We start from the raw sequence: 18,726 nt of genomic DNA, 5'->3' as shown, positions 1-18,726 counted from the left end.
GAACCTCTTCTCTCCAATGCTTCCCGCGCCCTCGGCGCTTCTCTCAGACACGTCAGGAACCCGGCATCGACCGGCCACTGCGCGGCTCCTCAGACATGCCCTGGCTCGGTGCCAGGCGATTGGGCGTGGTCGTCACCGTCCTCGAACCATGCCGCTTCATTTCGGCTTAGACGCAGAGGGCGCCGTCCGGGGAGCCATGGCCAATGTCACGTCTTTGCGAGCCTGAGCTGCTGAGACAATGCTGGCTGGCCCTTCAACCTGCCACGACGTGTCGGGCGCTTGACGGGGGGGAGCGAGATGGGGGAGAAGGGTCGGGACCGGATCGCCCTTTCATTCCATTGGGCGCGGAACCATCTATAACTACGCATGGGGCATGTCACCGATGCTGTTCTTCCGCGGCCTCAATGTCTTTTTCTGCCGAGCTCCCTCGTGGCCGCGGCGGTCCGTCTCTCTCGTCTCGTCGTTCTTCCTTTCTGTAGCCTCGGCACCTGCGCGGTTTGTTTTGCTCATTCGCTGTCCTCCTGGCGAAGACAGTGGTTTGTTTCCTTCCATCAGTGTATATGAATGTTTGTTGACGTCGCCGTCGTTGTTGTCCTCTGTCCTGACTTCAGTGGCACTGTTCTCCTTTGTCTTCACCATCTCAACGACCACGCTGGTCTATCGTTGTGATACAACACGCCATCCCATCCTGCGAGCACGTCCCGGGTATCTGCCCTACCTCGGATTGGATCCCAGCAAGACACGGCTCACACCTCTCCCTCCTCCGCCCTGGCTGGTCCTGTTGCGAACTCTCTGGACTTTGTCTTTTTGTATCATTTTCCTATCACCACCCCGAGACGACTTATACACACAGCCAACGCCAAGATGCGAACCGCATCAGTCCTCCTCTACTCCCTCTCCCTCCTCTCTGCTGCCGAGGCAGGCCCTCTGCGGTGGGGGAGGTCAGCGGGAGTTCTGAGGAGACACGACGACCACCCGGAGACCGGCTCGTCAACAGCAAGCATCGAGCTGTCATCCACAGCGACCCAGACGTCGATCTTCACAGAGGGTGCTGAGGAAAGCACCGCCACACCGACGACCGCCTCCAGCCTTTCCGAGACAACCGAGCTCCTCTCATCATCCTCCTCGGAATCGTCATCGTCGTTGTCGTCAACCACGACCGCCCTGTTGACGGCCATCGAGACATCGGTGCTCTCTACGTCCTCCAGCCTCGTCGAGAGTGCCACTTCTGCCGTGGAGATCTCGTCAGCCATCTCTACGTCGAGCGAGTCCGAAACGGCTTCCACTCCTACCGGCACCCTTTCCTCCGAAACGACTGCGATGGAGGGGCCGACGCCGTCGTTCCCCACCTCTCCGTTGGCGTCTCCAACAACGGAGACGGAGTCGAGCATCGACCTCTCCACGTCAACCACCGCCCCGGAGGCCGAGCCCGCCACCTCGACCGCCAGCAGCGAGCCCAGCCTCGCCCCGACCACGTCCGCCACGGTGGCCGAGCCAAGCTCCACGCTCGCCTCCAGCACCGAGTCTAGCACGGTGTCTGAGCCAAGTTCCGCGCTCTCCTCCAGTAGCGAGTCCAGCCTGGTCCCTACCACATCCACCACGGCGGCCGAGCCAAGCACCACCGTGTCCTCCAGCAGCGAGTCTAGCCTGGATTCGACTACCACGTCTAGCACGGTGGCCGAGCCAACCTCGGCCATCTCTTCCAGCGAGTCTGACCAGGCCTCGACCGTGTTCAGCACGACAACCGACTCGGCCACCACCATCACCACCTCCACCGGGGCTACCAGCTCATCACTCTCTACCGAGGTGCCCTCAAGCGACGTTGCTTCCTCGACTTTGGCTTCTTCCCTCTCGGAGACCACGTCTTCCGAAGTCGCTTCCTCAACCTCCTCGTCGTCGTCGTCGTCGTCGTCGTCGTCGTCTCTCTCGGAGACAACCTCTTTGGAGACGGCTACCCCCAGTGGCAGCACCTCCGCCGGCGCCAGCGAGTCCTCGGCCTCAACACGGCCTCCCGTCACCGGAACGCCGATCGCTGATGTCCCGACCCCGATCTTAACCTCCATCTTGGCCACCGCCACCGTCGCTCCGGACGTGTTCCAGAGCAACCTCGAGGAGGCCCGTCGCTACAACGCCCTCTTTGCCACGCTCACCGAACAGTCCGCCTGCAATCCTGGCCAGGTGGCCTGCGTTGCCGGAGGTCTGGCGACCTGCGGTGACGATGGAGCTTTCATCATCAAGAAGTGCGCCGGTCCCAACAGCGCCTGCTTCGCCCTGCCCATGAACACGACCGCGGGCTCTGTCCTCGGCTGCCAGGACGTCTCCGTGGCCCAGGGGATTCTGGGCGATGTTCCGGAAGCCCTGCTGCCGACCTCATCGGCCGCCGAATCGTCGTCGGCACCGGTGCCAACTTCGTTCTTGACGGTGACGACTTCGGTCGGCACCACCGGCACCGCGACCGCTTCCTCCTTGGAGTCCAGCACCGCTTTGGAGCTTGACACCACCGCCACCTCCTCCTCCCACCAGACTTTCACCCAAACCGTCACCGTCTCCAGTGGCACCTCAACCACCACCGTGACGGTTGACCCGACGCCCACCTCGGACCTTTCCTCTTCCACCGCCACGGCAACCACGGCCTCCGAGGAGCCGAGCGGCCCGGTCGAAATCACCGCCACCGTCGACCTCACGACCGCCATCGCCACCGTCACCTTCACCATCAGCTCGGACCCCACCACCACTACCACCACCCCCACCACCGCCACCACGGCTACCACCGACGACCTCCCTCAATTCATCTTCCCAACCGAGATCTTCGGCACCAGCCCCGGCACCGCGGAAGCCCCGCCGGCCACCACCGCCGCTTCCTCCAGCAGCGCCAGGCTGGTCGTCATCCCCATCGATCCGGCCACCAGGATCACCACCACCACCTCGGCCGCGGCCGTGCCGACGCCGGGCTTGGCGAACGGCGTGGCGGACGGCTTCGACGGCGTCAGCGGCAGCAGCAGCAGCAGCAGCAGCAGCATCCTCACCACGACCGTGACGGAGCGCGTGAGCGTGACGGTGACGGAGCGGGAGACGGTGACGGCGACGGTGACGGCGAACGTGACGAGCGATCCGAGGTTTTTCGAGGGCCTCGAGTGAAGGCGGTATTAGTCCTTTCGTCAAGGTTGAGCCGGTCGTTTCGCATAGCTCGGTAGAGGGAGGTGTTTCCTTTGTGTTTTTTTTTTCCTTTTTCTCATTGATAATCCCTAGCCTAGAATGGGCAACTATTAAGGCGTGAAAGTTCAAGTTTGGCTTTGAAACATAAAAAAGGCGGGGGCGGAAAAGGGGAGGTTAGGTTACCTATAATTCTCAGAGAGGCGCCGGCGTCAGAGACACCAGCTGGTTGTATTTAGGGGGGTTAGGTCATTCACTGCCATCGTACGCAGTACACATTGTTCTTTTCTTGTCACCGTCTTGGGTAAGATATAAGATAGTCCTTCCAAGATTCCTTTCGTAATAACATACATCTATGTCTTTCGTTCCCGCTTGGATCAAGGTACCAACCATCGATGCCACAAGACACATGTAGCCGGCGAGGTACATAATAGCATATAGTAGTGATGATAGATTCTTGAAAATATATGCCTAGTATCTATTTGCACCTCCCAGCCCAGCCAACCATCCCACAGGCCCTGCAAGCAACGCCGTATCCATATAGCCTTCTGATTCCTCCGTGCCCACGCCCGCCCCCCGTAATGCTCCTGCACGCAATGCCTAACCTACCCGGAACAAGATGCTACGCCTTGCAAGCAACCCAAGAAATGCAAACAGGTATGCTGATCGTCGCGGTCAACCCCGAATGCTGCAGAAACCCTGTTGGATGTTCGGCAGAAACCACCGTGCTTTTCCAAGCAGCCAGCCGGTCGTCAACTTCTGCCTCGGCACGCACACACACACACACACACACACACACACACAGATAGCCAACCAACAGCACGCTTTCTACCTCCGCCTCCGGAACCGACTGTTATGCGCCGGCCCGCCCTTGGCGCCAGAGTTCCGTAGCTTGAGCCTTCGGAAGTTGGCGTGGGCCGTGGCTTTGACCTTGCGCACCGCACGCTTGACGACGCCCTCGCTCTCGCCAGCCTTCTTCTTCGCCGCCGCCGCCGCCACCGCCGTCGCCGATGCGGCTTTCGTTTCCTTCTTGGCTTCCTTTGTCTTCCTCGGTCTGGACCGGCCGGTCTCTTCTCCGCCGTCGTTCTCGACATCCGAACCGTCGTAGTCGCTGCCGTCGGTGGCATCCGAAGCGTCGGACCCCTTGTCGGAGAGACCCAGGTCGCCCGCCGCGCCTCCGGGCGGGTTGGAGGCGCCAAGCTGCGTCTCGCGGACCGCCTCCTCGTCTTCGTCGGTGTCGCAGCCGGATCCGCGGCTCTCGGCGTTGGCGGGCCGCTTGGTCCGTGTCGGCCGCATCTTGACGAGGCGCGTGGTGCGTTTCTGGCCGCGCTTCTTGAACTGGCGCAGCGGCCGCTGCTCGCCCTGCCCCTCGTCGGGGCTGTCGAGAAGCGCTTCGTCGTCAAACGCCGAGAGGAGCCCGACCGGCCTGTCCGGCGCCGCGTCGATGCCGCCCGGCTCGCCGCCGCTGGACACGGCCTGGCCCAGCGGCTCCGCCGGCCCTTCTTTCCCGGCGGCCTCCTTCGCCGCCGGCGCACCGGCGTCTGCGGCCGCCTTCCCGTTCGGCACCCCCCTGCCCTCCGTGTACGTCATCTCCATGTCCATCTCCATCTCCCTCAACGCCTCCTCGTCCTCGGCAAACGCCTCGTCCTCCATCTTCCTCAGCCCCGCAACCACGCTGCTCAGCCCCTTGGCGACACCCGCGGTCAGCCTGCGCGGAAGCTTCAGCGGACCGACCTTCTTCCACTCCGCTTCCGCGTCGTCGTCGTTCTCGTCCTGCTCGTCGACGCGCGAGAGGAGGCCGCCTCCCGCGGCGGACCGGCCGAATGTGGTGCGGCGTCGGAGGAAGGAAGGCGTGGAGCTTGAGGGGGTGGAGGCGGCGGGGTTGGAGATGCGGTTGGCGGACGGGGTTTTGAAGGGGGTGGCGGCTGCTGCGGCGGCGCCGTCTTTGGCCTTCCGCGGGGTGGAGGCCTTGAAGAGGAGCTGGCTGGCGGGCCGTTGGGCGGAGCGAGGAGTCGACGCTTCGACGAGGCGAGCGGTGGATGGGGTCGTTGCTACGGGGAGAGGCTGTGGCGCATGAGCGCCATGCTTGCTGGGGGTGGCCGTGGGCAGGGCCGAGGCGGCCGGGGTGCCGCGTTGCGATGGGGTGCGACCCAGGAGGTCGAAGATGCCGAGGACGCGGCCGTCTCTTTGCGGGGTTGGGCTGATGGAGGTTGGCAAGCCCTCGGCGGGGGTGAGGCTCGTGCGGCCTGCGGATGGCGTCATGGCGGCGTGGGCGGGCAAAGGCGTTTGTGCGGCGGGCGCTGCGACGTCGAGGGGGGCATGGCGTGTCTTTTGGGGTGTCTGAGCCGGCCGCAGCTTCTTGGAGGGCGTTTGAGGCCCGGCCGTGTCATCGGAATGGGTCCGTTTGCGCTGCTGGGATCCGAGGGCGGCTTCGGCGGGAGAGGCGGGAGCCTGCTTCGGGGGCGGGATCTTGCCTGCGAGCATGTCCCGGAGCTTGTTGTATTGTTTGTACTTGCGGGCTGGCGGGCGGGCTGTTAGCAGGGATGCATTGCAGCGCAAACGAGGTGTCAGCGTCAACACTTGCCGATGTCGGGATTCTGTTTGATGTCGGCGCGGCCGGGCTTGCTGCCCCCGTTTGCCGCAGCCCACTCGCCCTCCCATTTCTTGAGCTGGGCACGCAGCTGGAGGCATTGCTCTTCATAGGCCGCTCGGGCCTGGTCATCCATGGTCTTGTGCGGCATCAGCCGGTGCTGCGGAGAGTGGAGAGTGGTGGGTGCGGCGGTGGTGGTGTTGTTTAGGATCCAGCGTGAGCTGCGCCCGCCGTGGGCCCAAGAGACGTGAATGAGAAAACGCCAATTAAACACAGCGACGCGGTGAGACGCGTTGAAACGGCCGGGACTCCATCCTGGGCTCTGTACGTTACGGTACGTCGGTACGCTAGGTACTTTTGTTCTGGGTCAGGTACGGAAGGACGGGTAATGTTACGCATCTGGACGTGTACGCGGATACGTGCGGCGCTGCGTAATGTAATAACAGAACCGAGCGTTGTCGTCCAGCTTTGGCCTCCCCCCCCCCTATACCGGCATCAAATGGGCGAGTATATATCCCACAGCTCTCTCTCATCTTCCCATGAGCCGTCCTCTCTTCTTGATACGCCAGTTTCTCACGGCTGTCACCGATGCACCCATCCCCTCAGCGTTTCCAATGCTCGCCTCAATGACGCAGTCCTCCCATTCATTCATCCAACCATCGCCATCATGGATCCCGCTCAGATGCCGCACGGCCTCGGAAAGGGCCCAGCTCGGATCCCCCAGGCGACCCTGGAGGATGCGAGACGGATGACGGCGCCCATGAGTCACTCCAGCGCTGGAACCCTCGTCAAGGACGGTGGTCCGGCCGGCAGCGGAGCCCCCGGCCCTGACGGAGCCTCCGACCGCCCGCATGTCACCGGCCACGGTGGGGCCTCCGGGCGTCCCGATGCCGCCGGAAGGCATGGAACCCCCGGAGCCCCGGGCGGCGGTGGAAGCCCCGGCCGTGACGTAAACGGCAAACAGCCGCCGGAGCCAGAGCCAGACTGCTGCGCCATCTGCATCGAGCCGCTGTCGAGCCTGAGCCCCTGCGAGATGTTTCCCTGCCGCCACGCACAGTTCCACTACGCCTGCCTGAAGACGTGGCTGGAGCAGAGCCCCGTGTGTCCGCTCTGTAAATCCAGCGTCGAGGAGGTCCGTCACATCGACCCCCAAGGCCACGGCGCCACCTTGTTCTTCCCGGCGCCCCGGTCCGGGCCCGGCGCACCACCCGCCCCGTCGGCCGGGCCGCCGCCGCACGCATCGCGGGATCTCGGCATCGTGCCGCGCTGGGCCGTGTACTGGTCACAGCGCCAAAGCCTCCTCTCCCGGCCGCCGAGCCGCGGGCCGGCGACGGGTGACGCATTTGATCCTCAAAACCCCGCCAATCGGGTGTGGCGCCAGGAATCCGACGTGTGGCGGCCGTCTCGGCCAGAGCTCCAAGCCATCCTGCGACGCCGGCACGTCTACCGGTGTCACCTCTTCTCTCTGCGTAAGCCCACCCCCCTTATCTCCATCACGCAGGGCGCCCGCATCTAACCTCGCCTCGCGCCACAAAGACGTCGGAACCAACCCCATCTCGGGCTACCGAGAGCTGCCGGGCCCTGCCCAGCTCTCCTCCAGCCCGGCCCTCGTCACCCGCGCCCGCCTCTGGATCCACCGCGAGCTGCGCGTCTTTTCCTTCTTTTGCGACCTGAACCTCGACGACGGCACCGCCGGCGACGTCGCGGCCATGCCGCACCGCCGCGTGCCCCCGCGCGCCGGCGAGCAGCAGATGGAGCTGCGCTACCGGCGCGCCCACGACGCCTGGCACTTCCTCGAGTACGTCGTCGAGATGCTCAAGACGGTCCACCTCCAGGACCCCTCGGGCGCGGCCGAGGCCCGGCTGGTCGACTACCTCGGCCCGGACCACACGCGCCTCTTCCTGCACGAGCTGCGCTCCTGGCTGCGCAGCCCCGCGAGGAGCCTCGAGGAGTGGGATGGGGAGGTGCAGTACCCGCCGGAGCCCCACCTCGTGCGCTTCCCCGAGGTCGACATGCATCGCCGCCAGGACGATGCGCGGTCGCCCGTTCGGTCCCCCGCGGGAAGGCTGAGGAGGGAACGGGAACGGGAACGGGAACGGGAACGGGAACGGTCGGAGCGGGACAGGAGGGTGCTGCAGCGGAGGGAGCGGGAGAGGAGGGTGTGGCACCACAGGGAGCCTGCGCGAAGAGAGTCGCGAGGGTAGAGGGAGCCAACGTGCTTGGGATACCATCCCAGGCAAGGCTTGCCAAGGGCGGTCGTTCGACGACACGGGATGGGTGCATACGGGCGGTGGGCTTCTTCTAGACATGGGCGGTTTGTGCAGAACGGGTAGAGAGGCTGGCGTTGGACTGATAGAGTGGAGATTTGGACCGGCGTAGGGAGGGTTGGTGAAGGCTTCTCATGCTTTTGTACCTTTTCTTCTGCCCATGATTTCTTGGCTTGTGCATACCTACTTACCTCAGGCGTTGATCTTCCTACAGGGGTAGGGGTAATTTAGAGACAACGTACACACCAGAGTTGGAGGCTTGTCGCTCGAGTCCATGCTGTATCGTCTACCGGGCTAACCGCCCTCCTGTGACGACGCTGTGCTGTGCAAGTCAGGGCCTGTCCATCATTCAGACAACAGCCCGCAAGGGGGGGGGGGGGGGGGGTGTACGTCAGGAGAGACAAAGAAAATTAGTTGGCTCACTGGCTCGCCTCGCCCATGAAACCAATGGTCCCATTGCCTTCGCAGCATGCACCCCCACCCACTCCTCGCTCTTTATCATGTACTGGTCGCTCATCGTCTCTTCTCCTCTCTTGCTCTCTCTCCCTTCCCATTCAACGTCTCATCTCTACCTCTCCTATCCCTGATTTCCCCCTCCCTCTGTCCAATCTACAGAAGCTCTTCTCCCCCTTTCTGCCCCAGTCGCCGCCATCCAGAACCGGTCAGCAATCACCCTCTCTTTCCTTTCTACTCTCTTCCGCGTCCTCCGTCTTCGCCCCCTCCCTCGGCCATACGCTAGAAGGAGAGGACGCCGACCAAGAGACAATCCCATCCATGCATATCGACCGATGTTGCAGGGCCCGGTTCACGACGATTGAGAGTCCAAGTGCAGGGTAGACACGCAGACGGGGGCCGTTGGTGCTGGGTGAGGCGTGAAAGGCAGATGGAATAGCAAGAGCGTGAGAATAATTACATGGCATCAAAGTCACCGCCCAGATCGTCCTCGTCCAGCTCGCCCTCCTGGATCTCCTTGGCCATCTCACGCTCGCGCTCGCGCGCCTCTTGGGCGTTCTTGAGCTCCAGGCGGTGCTGGTTCATGGGGAACCGCATGGCCTGAGAGGGAAAGGGAGAAAAAAAAAGCATCATGGTTAGCGATGATTCGAGATGAAGCGTAGGAAAAAAACGAAGGAGAGAGACCAAAAAAAAAAAAAAAAGATCATACCTTGACACTCTCATCATGCAGCGCCAAGCAAGCCCGGATACGGTCATGAAACGCCTCGCCCGGCTCGCGGGTGGCGTACACATCGCCCACCTCCTTGCTCTTCATGAAGCCCTTCTCGCGGTCGAGCGTGGCCTCGATGACGCCATCACGAATGGCCTTGGCCACGATGTACTCGGCCGTCTCCTCGGAGCCGAGGTGCAGACGGATGCAGATATCCCGCAGCGAGATGCGGCTGTAGCTCAGGCTCATCATGCGGATGCCCGTCTTGATGACGTTCTGGCGCAGGCGCAGAATCAACGTGTAGGTGCCGTCGCGGCGGAACGTGTCGGCGTGGTCGGCAATGATGGTCTCGAAATCCTCGAGGTTGCCGACGCGCACGGCCTGCACCAGCAGGAAGTAAGGGCGCAGCGCCGTCTCCATGGTGGGCTGCCGGAACGTGGCGCGGTCGGGAATGTCGCCCATCAGCAGCTCCACGACCAGGAGAAGCTTGGTGGCCGTCTGGCTGAAGCCGAGGGCGCACGCGCTCGAGGGGGCCTTGCGCGTGGCGGCCGTCAGGTGCTCGTGCGCCTCGGTGTACCGCAGCTGGATGGCCCGGGTGCGGCCGAGGTAGTAGAGGAAGCGGGCGACCTGGTTGTTGGCGGCGTTTTCGGGGAACTGCGTGTGCGAAACCAGCAGGTCGGCCTGCGAGATGTGCGACGTGGAGAGGTAGCTGCGGAGGAGGAGGACGATGACGGCGGCCTGCGTGTCGACGTCCTTGCGCAGCACGGCGGTCCGGAGCGCCGCCAGGAGCGTGGGGCGGATCGACACCGCGGGCGACTGCGGCGACGGAGGCAGGGGCGCCGTCTGCTCGGCGAACAGCGAGTAGTAAAAGTAGACCTTGGCGGCGAGGCTGTCGAGGGTGCGGCGGTTGAGGGACCGGATCCGCTCCACCAGGAGCTGCGAGAAGTCGAAGCCCCGGCGCACCTGCTTGGCGTCGTGCAGGAGAACCTGCGTCAGGATCCCGAGGAAGACGTCCACCTCGGGGATGGCCTCCTTGGCCTCCTTCTTGGCCCCCGTCTTTCCTCCGGCGGCCTTGGGCTCGCTGTCGATGTCCATCTCCTGTCCGAGCTGGCGGCCGAGCGACACGTCGGGGCGGCCGATGGCCTGCAGCATCTGCTTGGCGAAGGGGGCGCCGGCCGACGCCGGCGCGTACGTCTCGGCGATGACCTGGGCGAGGATGTCGGGCGTGAGCCGTTTCCGGATGGACGAGATGGAGCGGAGGGCGCGCAGCGTGAACCTCGCGTCGAAGAGCGCAACGGCACGGTCGAGGTGGGCAAAATCGCTCTTGATATCTGCATCCGTGGAGCCGGGGCCACCAACCATCAGCCTTCTCTCCGTGGCATCGCCATCGCGGCAGAGCTACGACCAGTCATGAGCGTCCGTGACGTACCGTTGATGGTCTGGGCCACGGGGTCCGCTTTCGGCTCGCCCTCGGTGTCATCCATGGCGACATCGCCCTCGGGATCGTTGGGCGGGGGCGCGGATGACGGCTTCTGCGTCTTGGAGGGCGGGACAACCACGGTCATCTCGTCGTCGTCGTCCTTCTTGCTCGCCTTCTTGCCCTTGGTCTTGAGGTCCTTGTCCGCAATGTCCTTCCCTCCCCGGTAGCCGCCGTTCTCGACGGGCTCCTTATCGGGCGTTTTTCCGGGCATGTCGAGGCTCGTTGCTGGCTTGCGCGGCGACGATGGATCGATGAGTGCCCGCGGTCGCGCAGGTGGGCTGGGGTGGTTGGATGGATCAAGGTACCAGGTCAGACGACGACCTACGGTGCCCGGGGGTTTTGTTTGTCGGAAACGCCGGGGCTCAAAGCGGCCGAGACCTAAAATGACTGGGGGCACGGAGGCGGCGCGTTGCAGACGGGCGGATTCAATATCGCCGACGCGGATCGAGGTTGGTTGTGGTGGTTTGGTGATGCAGGAATGGAGGGTCGGATGCTCGAGGACATTGGAGATTGGGGCGGGTTCCCCTTCAACCCAGGTTGGCAGCAGCCGCCAAACGTGACACGCCCGCGGGTGCGCTGGGTTGGGGGGGGGGGGGGGGTTTGGTAAGCCAGGGTAACTCGGAAGTATCTCGGCGGGCAGTGGTACTTTGGAAATACGCGGAGGCGCCGCAGAGGGAAAGGTACAGATCCCTGCCAAGGTACTTCCCATTTCGGGGACGCCAACCTGGAACTGCCTGGGCGGCGCTGACCTCAGTAAGTGTGGATGCGGCTCGACCTTGGGAGTGCCCCACTTCCAGGTTGGGCTGGGCTGGCGAACTAGGGAGATGCTCTTGTGACGTTGTCGATTCGCTGCCTGTTGGGTTTCCAGAGGGGACATGGATGTGGGTAATCTCAAAAAGTCGCCTCGCACACAACCCGGAACCCAATCACCCAATCAGCCCCGGTCCGTGGCAGATAAGTACTAGTACGCAGTACACAGTATGCATCTTAGCCACGACAATCCCGTCTCTCGAGAGCCATGCAACCTTTCATGCTTTAGGATGCAGCTCCTCCTCTCTTCATCCTCTGGCAACCGCGGCATCATGGTAACAAAAAAAGAAGCCGCTCTGTTCGCTACGGCGCCCCGAACATACACAGTACACAAGTAGGCATATGCATTTTCCAAAACGCAACAAAGGCTGGAGATTATCATCGGCCTGATGGGGTGGGGTTCCCATGCTTGGAGGCCCAGGCTCAGCTATGAGACGCATAATATGGTCACCCGCGAAACTGCCGTAGAGGAGGAGAGACTCCCAAACTCCTGTTCCATTGTAAGAACCCGACCAGAGCACCTAGGTAGCTAGACCCCCAATTCCCCTTCCCAACGCCAAATCAAAGACATCCTCCCCCCCGAAGACACCAAGCCATGAATCCATCTTGCCACGGTGCTATACTTCGGCTTGCCTGCCAGCCACGGTTTCCCGTGTCTCATGATCTGCGACCCTTCCGCTCGTAATGGCCCCGGTTGGCATACAGAGGCAAAGGCAAACGAAACCATCCACCTAGCAGAGACCATGAGGGGAAAAAAAATCCTCTCTCCCGGTTCCTCCCACAACCAAGCTCAAATATCCCCCTTGCCAGGAACCACCTTGGCCGCCTGCACGGCGCTCATCTTCTTGATCCACGAGCTGTTGGGCTGCACCTTGCGCACCGTGCGCAGCTCCTCGCTCGAGTAGCCCGGAATGCGGATGTTGAAGGTGCGCTCCAGCACCAGCTGCATGTCGCGGATCTCGAGCACCTTGGAGCCGCGCTCCTTGGCGTTGCGGCAGGCCTGCGCGATGACCGTGTCGATGAAGGTGTCGGCCATGTTGAGGACGGCCTAGACAGGCAAAGACGGAACTGCGTTAGCAGGACGACCTGGGCAAGCGATGCGGGACGAAGCAAGAGCGGACACACTCACCTCCTCAACCTCGGGCGTCAACAAGTTACCCTCCTGTCCCTCCGCCGTGCCGCCGCAGACCTGGCGGACCAGCTCGTCGAGCTTCTTCTTGTTGAGCACGCGCTCCCCCTCGCCCTCGAGCTGGTAGGCGGGCGTCTTGGCAAGAACGGGCTGATTGAGCACGCCGCCGGCGGTGCCGCTGCCGCCCGTAAAGGTGGGTCGGCCGGTGGCGCCGATGCCGCCAATGTTGGGCACGGGGGTCGGCATCTGGATGGCCTTTTCGTGAAGGGTCTTTGGGATCGGCAGCTTGGAATGCAGGGCCGTCGCCGTCGGATGGCCGCCTTGCTGCGGGTGAACATGAGGATGGCCCTGTTGCTGCTGCTGCTGATGCTGCTGCTGCTGCTGCTGCTGGTAGTGCGCCTGCGGCATCTGTTGACCTCCCGGAACGCCGACGCCGGGCGCGAGACCCGGTGTGCCGCCGACTTGGGCGGTCGCCGCGGTCACGCCAGGGACGGATTGCGATGCCTTGGTGACGGCGTCGGCGTGGGAGAGGGGCCGGACGTTGGAATTGGCAATCGTCGGGGTGGCCGACTGCGGGGTCTGGATGCGCGCCGAATTCTGCGTCGGGGTGCCGGCCGACGGCACACCGGCAGCGGCGGCCGACGCGACGGCAGTATTGATGGGCGACGGTACGGCTTGCATTGCGGGCTCAAGCTTGAGAGGCGCGACGGGCTGTTGGATGGGCTTCTGCGGCTGTTGCGGCTGGGGTTGCGCGGCGATCGGTTGCGCCGGGGCTTGCGTTACCGGCGAGGGCTGCGCCTGTGCTGGTGTCGCCGGGGCTTGTGTCTGGGCAGGCTGCGCTTGGGGCAACGATGGCGGCCCGTTCTGTGCGGAGAGCGCATTTACCGCGCCCGACATACGACCGGCCGCCAGCTGTTGTTGCCTGGCAGCTTCAAAGGCGGCATTGACGGCCGCGGCGCTGCTCTGCATTGGGTTCGCCGGAGAGGCCATAGGAGCTCCCGCGTGGCTCGCGGCCTGGTTCGGGGGCTGAGCCGCACCTTGCGCAAGCTGCGGGCTCGCCTGCGTCGCGGCGTTCTCGCCGGCCGCTGCATCTTGTGACACCCGCTGGCCGCCGCCCCCGACGATGTACTGCTGCCGGACATTGTTTGCAAACCTGGCAGCTTCGTTGTAATTCTTGACGGCCTGCGCCTTGCGGTCCTCGTGCTGTTTCCTCTGCTCAGGGGTAAGGGCTTGGTTCTCAAGCGCCTTTTCAATCATCTTGGCCAGGTTCCTATTCTGCTCGATGGAAAACAGTGCCTTGGCGTATCTCGACTTGAGGTCTTCGAGCCACTTCGCCTTGTCCGGGACGTTCAGGTCGGCCGGCACCTGGAACTGAACCGTATTGACGTGGTTGATAATGTGAGCGGGAAGGGGCCTCGCCTGCCCGGCTGGCGCAGGGCCGGCGGCCGGCCGGGGCACATTGCTCGCGTTCCCAGCGACGGCGGGTTGGGCAGCCTGACCCTGACCCTGACCCTGCTGTTGCTGCCGCTGATGAATCTTTGCAGTGAGGATCTTTCCAAACTCGATGAGCTTCTTCTTCGTCTCGATCTGCTCGAGGGAGCCGGGAGCGGCGCTGTCATGCAGCTTCCACAGCTGGCTGAGACCCTTCTCGTATTTGGTGCGCTCCTCTTCCGTCAGGAAGAACATGTTCCGCATTTCCTCGGGCTTGAAGAAATGGGGCACCTGCGGCTGGTCCTTGGCCTGGATCTTTTGAGCATTGTTCGCCTGGCCCGCCAGGACCTGGCCGGGAGGAGCTTGGTTCATCGCGACTGGGTCGCACGGGGGTCGAAGGCCAGGGATCGACAGAGATCAAAGCAGCGAGGGGCACGCAGAGCAGTCGGCACAGGACTAAGCCGGCGAGTGTGAAGATTGGATCGGTGATGTCGGTCTCGGGCCGATGATACACTTGTGAGCTCCGGAGGGAGGAAGGGGGAAGGGGAGGGGGGGGAAGGGGGCAAATTCGGGCGAGGCTCGATCGGAGGTGGCTTCACGGGCGACCAACGGGGACGTCGCGTTGGTTGGGGTACCGATGAGAAACGAAGCGCCAGGGGTATCAGAAGACGGCCGGGTTATGAGGGACGCCGATGAAGATGAGGAAGGCTGCGGCGTCGGGGTTTTGATGATGGACAACAACCGCCCAAAGGGGACAGACGGGTGCTCTGACGAAGAAGCGCTCGCGCGCGCGCTTGGTCCTCGCGGAGGTGGATTCCCTGGGCCTGGCGCTGCAAAGACTTTGATTGGTCGTCGCCTCGCGGCCCGCCGTCGCCGGCTCCGGGTCCTTCAGCCTTATGGGGTCCACAGGGCACGGAACGCTCCGTAAGAGTGCCGTTACCATGTGCACCCAAGACAAGTTGTCGTCAAAACGGGGAGACGGCATGCTATTCTCTGGGAGAAAAGGACTGTGGATGTATTCACTTCATGATTGAGTCCGGTCGACGTATTCTGTGTAGTGCCAAAATTTCGATGAATGGGAGGAAAAAGCCAGGTCGGTCGAGCCAAGGCCGGACCGCTTTCGATACAAGGTGCACATCACGTGCAGGGTCACTGGGGGGTTTGCCATGACTTCCTGCTCTCGATGCAGGCTGAAGACGTTGTCCTTTGGTGGTCTGCCTTGGACCGAAGCTGATACCCGAATGCTGGCTTGAGCCAACCTGAGCCATCGTCACAGGATACGAGGCGGGCAGCAAAGATACCGCGTACATTGATGAAACAGACCTGGACGTGCCGCCGTCTATACAACAGTCTATGACATTTCGCACATGTTCAGCCCCTATCCTCCGGCACAATGATTGAATCACCCGTCCCACCTGGAATAACTCCCGTTAGCCGGGTGCCCTCGCCCGTTCCCTGTTCCCTGTTCCCCGCACATCCCCCCGTTGACCCTGCCAGCAGACAACATCGTCCAACGCAGATGATCTGACTACCTGGGGCCATTGCCCATCGGAACCTGCGACATAGGGCCGCCGAGCCTTGCTGTAGCCAGCCGTCGTGGCGTCGCGGCCCGCTCGCCAGCCCGCACCCCGCTCTCGCGCTCTCCCTCATGGTGTTGAAACGGCCAGGCATGGGGAGGAGGCGGGGTGGGTAGTGGGGAACAGAGCAAACGGAGAGCGCAGAACGCACAATCGTCATGTAGATCAGCCTCGCTCGTAGCTGTTGTTCGCTATGTTGCGAAACCCCCCAATAAAAACACCACCCTGGATAATAAACGCAACGCAGCATGATATGTCCTCGGCAAACCCAATCAACATGCGCCCGCAGTGCACCCACATATCATTGTCGTTCGTCGTTGTCATCATCATCATCGTTGTCGTCGTCGTCGTCATCGTTCGTCGTTTGTGAAACGGTCATAGCATTATTCTTCCTTATCGGTCGTTAATCGTTGTTCGTGAGGTTCGGTCGTGTTGGGATGGTATATGCCCTGATGATATATGCCCCTGCTGCCGGTCTTGCCGATCCGAGCCGGGAGACCCGGCTCTGCTCGGTCATGGGGAATCCACCTCCATGCTAACATATTCGTAGTAGGGGAGCTCTCGGGCGAGGACCTCGCCGATCAGGATTTCGTCCTCGCTCGAGTCCGGCTCATCGAGCTCGTCGATCCTCGGGGGCGGCGGGTCCTGGAACTGCAAGCTGCGGCGGTCCCCCACCCTCCGGCGAAGGCGGCGAGCCGCCGACCCGGCCTCCTCGATCCCCGCGGCTATCATGGACCGGATGTCCTCGCGGTCCGTGTCGCTGCCGATGCTCTCGCGGAGGGTGCGCTTGCCCAGGCTGCCGGAGCTCATGCGGTGGCGCCTCCGCTCGGCGCGGCGCTTGATGAGGAATTCTTGGTATTCGTCCTCGTCGAGGTCCGACGACGAGGAATCGCCGCCGCAGTTGAGGTTGCAGAGGTTGTACATCATCTTGGAGTCGATCTCGGGCCGGGTGCGCGACCCGGAGCGGCTCCGGTCCGACTCGGCGTACTCGATGGCGCACGGCCGGACCACGCCGGCTCGCTCGTCGTCGCTGTCGCCAAAGTCGCTGAGCTCCTCGATCACGAGGCCCGTCACCGCCACAACCTGGCCTATCCTGGTCTGTTGCGGCGAGGGTGGGTCCGGGGACGGCGGCGACATGCCGCTCGTGTTGGGGACGTCATCGTCCTCTTCCGAGTCTTCGAGGTCCGAAGGAGAGGTCGACGGCGCCGGCGACGAGCTGCTCGTGGTGCGCGGAGAGAGCTGGTCGGGGTGGATGGTCCGGGCGGCGGGGTGGTGGTGGAAGCCCAAGCCGGGCCCGTTCACCGCCACATAGTTGGTCGAAAGCGGCGGCGGAGCCATTGGGCGCGACGAGAGTCCTGGTGGCGGCAGCGGCCCCGAATGGGGACTGCTCTTCTTTCGACCAAAAACGGGCGAGGCGGCCCTCGGGCTCTCTGGTGGCGACGACGGCCCCACGTGCTGATGAGATAATTTTGAAGTGTTCTGCGGCGGCCACATCTCGGGCGACCGTCTGCACGGCAGGTTTCGCTTTGCGGGCTTGGACGATTTCGGTTGGGTCTGGTTGTGCTCCCGAAAGGTTGCGCTCGTCGGTCCCGCCGGGTCCAGGGTCGCCTTTGCGGGATCTTATCGATTGATGGACCCTTGGCGAGGGGGCAGTTGTGGGGTAACGTTGAATTGAATGGGAGAAAAGGCAGAGAAATGGCGGGTAGGATGGAAGAAAAGCAGACAGAGCCGAGAGGGGAAAGCGTCGATGTGAGGCAGCGGGGTCAGGGCGCGAGGATCCAGAGAATGTGCCTCCAACGAGGAGAGGGTACGGGGCATTGGTTGGCTGTCATGATACTATCGTGCGCAGTCTGGGTGCAGGAAGCGGACGGCGCAGGCTGATTTCCGATATTGCCTCTCGGAGCGGCAGCCGTCTAACGAAAGATCAGGGGATATGCGGGGGTGCGCGGCGAGGTGGGATCTGTGATTGTGTGGGTTGTGTGGGTTGTGTGTAGTGATGTGCGTGAGCGAGAAACGTGCTGCCGTCGCTACGGGTCGATGAGATGGGCGTGCGCCGTTGCGCCGCTTCTCTTCTCCCTCGAAACTCTGGGCGGCACTACTGTGTGATAGCCGTCGGATTCGATCCTCGAGGCCAAGATGTCGCTAAGAAGCAGAAAGGTTCCCGGCCAGCTGAGCCGAATGCCGGATGTGGTGCTCTGGTCAGCCAGATGCGATTCGGTTGTGACATGGATCGGTCGTCCAGAACAGATACAGGTTTACTATAGCCCGGAAGAGACGACAAGATGTGTCTTATACTCCGATGTACCGGCAGCGAAAACCCGCTACCGTGGGCTACAAGGCCTCTTAGGGCCCCAGGGACGGGTACGTCCACAGTCGAACGGGCAAGGGGTGCAAAACGAGAAGAAAAAGAAAAGAAAAAAGTGATTCCTCCTCGTCAGTCTAGGGCTACAACCACCACGACCGCCGGCCATTGTTCGGAGATGTAGCGGCAGCTTGGGCAGCAATGCGCGCGGACATCCCTGGCATGGTCCCAAACACATCCCGGCCATGGTCAAGCGAAGCCGCTGATGATGGGGCTCCAGGCTTTGATCAGCGATTCAGGTCAAGGCATTGGGGGGGGGGGAAGACTGGCGGTCGCAGCAACCCCCACGACAGCGACCGTCACCCTGCCTTCGGGTTACGCTCAGCGACGGACGAGCCATGGTGGCGGTTGAGTTGCCCATGGACGGGAGTCAGGACTGTGCGACGGAGCAAAACGAGTGCTGTACTGCGTATGGTCTCGCTTGCCTGCCGTGAGACCTGTGCGCTGTGCATGGCCAATGGCGAATCACGGCCCTGGCTCCAGCGAGAAGTCTGGGACTCGTCTATTTTTGCGTCGTCGTCCTGCAGCCTTTACCGCAAGTTTTTGTGCCGACGACAGCTGGACGGCATCCAATGGGCGGAGGGCCGAGAAGGAAATGCGCGAGATCTGGTATCCCGCATGGCTTCCTGATGGCGGCAGCCCCGGGCCGTGCAGGGCGCGGAGGGCCGAAGGGGCCAGATTGAGTCAGACCCCGTGTCAACAAACGCTCGCGAGGCAGCGTTTCAGAGGCCTGGGGATGCTCGTGCGTGTGGCATGTCTTGGACG

General features: G+C 62.9%; 6 protein-coding genes across 6 annotated transcripts; 2 read left to right on the top strand and 4 right to left on the bottom strand.

Annotated features, from left to right (window-relative positions):
* Window positions 1-864: 864 nt before the first annotated feature.
* Window positions 865-3,138, top strand: VTJ83DRAFT_3175 (uncharacterized protein; the record flags this gene model as incomplete). Its single annotated transcript, XM_071009524.1, has 1 exon — window positions 865-3,138. One exon carries the CDS (start codon window positions 865-867, stop codon window positions 3,136-3,138), a length of 2,274 nt encoding a protein of 757 aa, XP_070867053.1.
* An 843-nt stretch (window positions 3,139-3,981) lies between these two features.
* VTJ83DRAFT_3174 (uncharacterized protein) lies at window positions 3,982-5,894 on the bottom strand (the record flags this gene model as incomplete). Its single annotated transcript, XM_071009523.1, has 2 exons — window positions 3,982-5,672; window positions 5,738-5,894. 2 exons carry the CDS (start codon window positions 5,892-5,894, stop codon window positions 3,982-3,984), a joined length of 1,848 nt encoding a protein of 615 aa, XP_070867052.1.
* A 516-nt stretch (window positions 5,895-6,410) lies between these two features.
* On the top strand, window positions 6,411-7,947 carry VTJ83DRAFT_3173 (uncharacterized protein; the record flags this gene model as incomplete). Its single annotated transcript, XM_071009522.1, has 2 exons — window positions 6,411-7,212; window positions 7,280-7,947. The coding sequence occupies 2 exons, from the start codon at window positions 6,411-6,413 to the stop codon at window positions 7,945-7,947; spliced, it is 1,470 nt and encodes a 489-aa protein (XP_070867051.1).
* Window positions 7,948-8,919: 972 nt separating this feature from the next.
* VTJ83DRAFT_3172 (uncharacterized protein) lies at window positions 8,920-10,863 on the bottom strand (the record flags this gene model as incomplete). Its single annotated transcript, XM_071009521.1, has 3 exons — window positions 8,920-9,063; window positions 9,173-10,503; window positions 10,602-10,863. 3 exons carry the CDS (start codon window positions 10,861-10,863, stop codon window positions 8,920-8,922), a joined length of 1,737 nt encoding a protein of 578 aa, XP_070867050.1.
* A 1,389-nt stretch (window positions 10,864-12,252) lies between these two features.
* VTJ83DRAFT_3171 (uncharacterized protein) lies at window positions 12,253-14,394 on the bottom strand (the record flags this gene model as incomplete). The annotated part of the gene is made up of 2 exons (XM_071009520.1): window positions 12,253-12,510; window positions 12,592-14,394. 2 exons carry the CDS (start codon window positions 14,392-14,394, stop codon window positions 12,253-12,255), a joined length of 2,061 nt encoding a protein of 686 aa, XP_070867049.1.
* A 1,718-nt stretch (window positions 14,395-16,112) lies between these two features.
* On the bottom strand, window positions 16,113-17,093 carry VTJ83DRAFT_3170 (uncharacterized protein; the record flags this gene model as incomplete). The annotated part of the gene is made up of 1 exon (XM_071009519.1): window positions 16,113-17,093. The coding sequence occupies one exon, from the start codon at window positions 17,091-17,093 to the stop codon at window positions 16,113-16,115; it is 981 nt and encodes a 326-aa protein (XP_070867048.1).
* Between the last annotated feature and the right edge of the window lie 1,633 nt (window positions 17,094-18,726).

The sequence above is a fragment of the Remersonia thermophila genome, chromosome 3 (genome assembly GCF_042764415.1).
Source record: "Remersonia thermophila strain ATCC 22073 chromosome 3, whole genome shotgun sequence".
In the NCBI taxonomy this organism is placed as follows: domain Eukaryota; kingdom Fungi; phylum Ascomycota; class Sordariomycetes; order Sordariales; family Chaetomiaceae; genus Remersonia; species Remersonia thermophila.
This window is presented reverse-complemented; position numbering and strand designations above follow the sequence as displayed.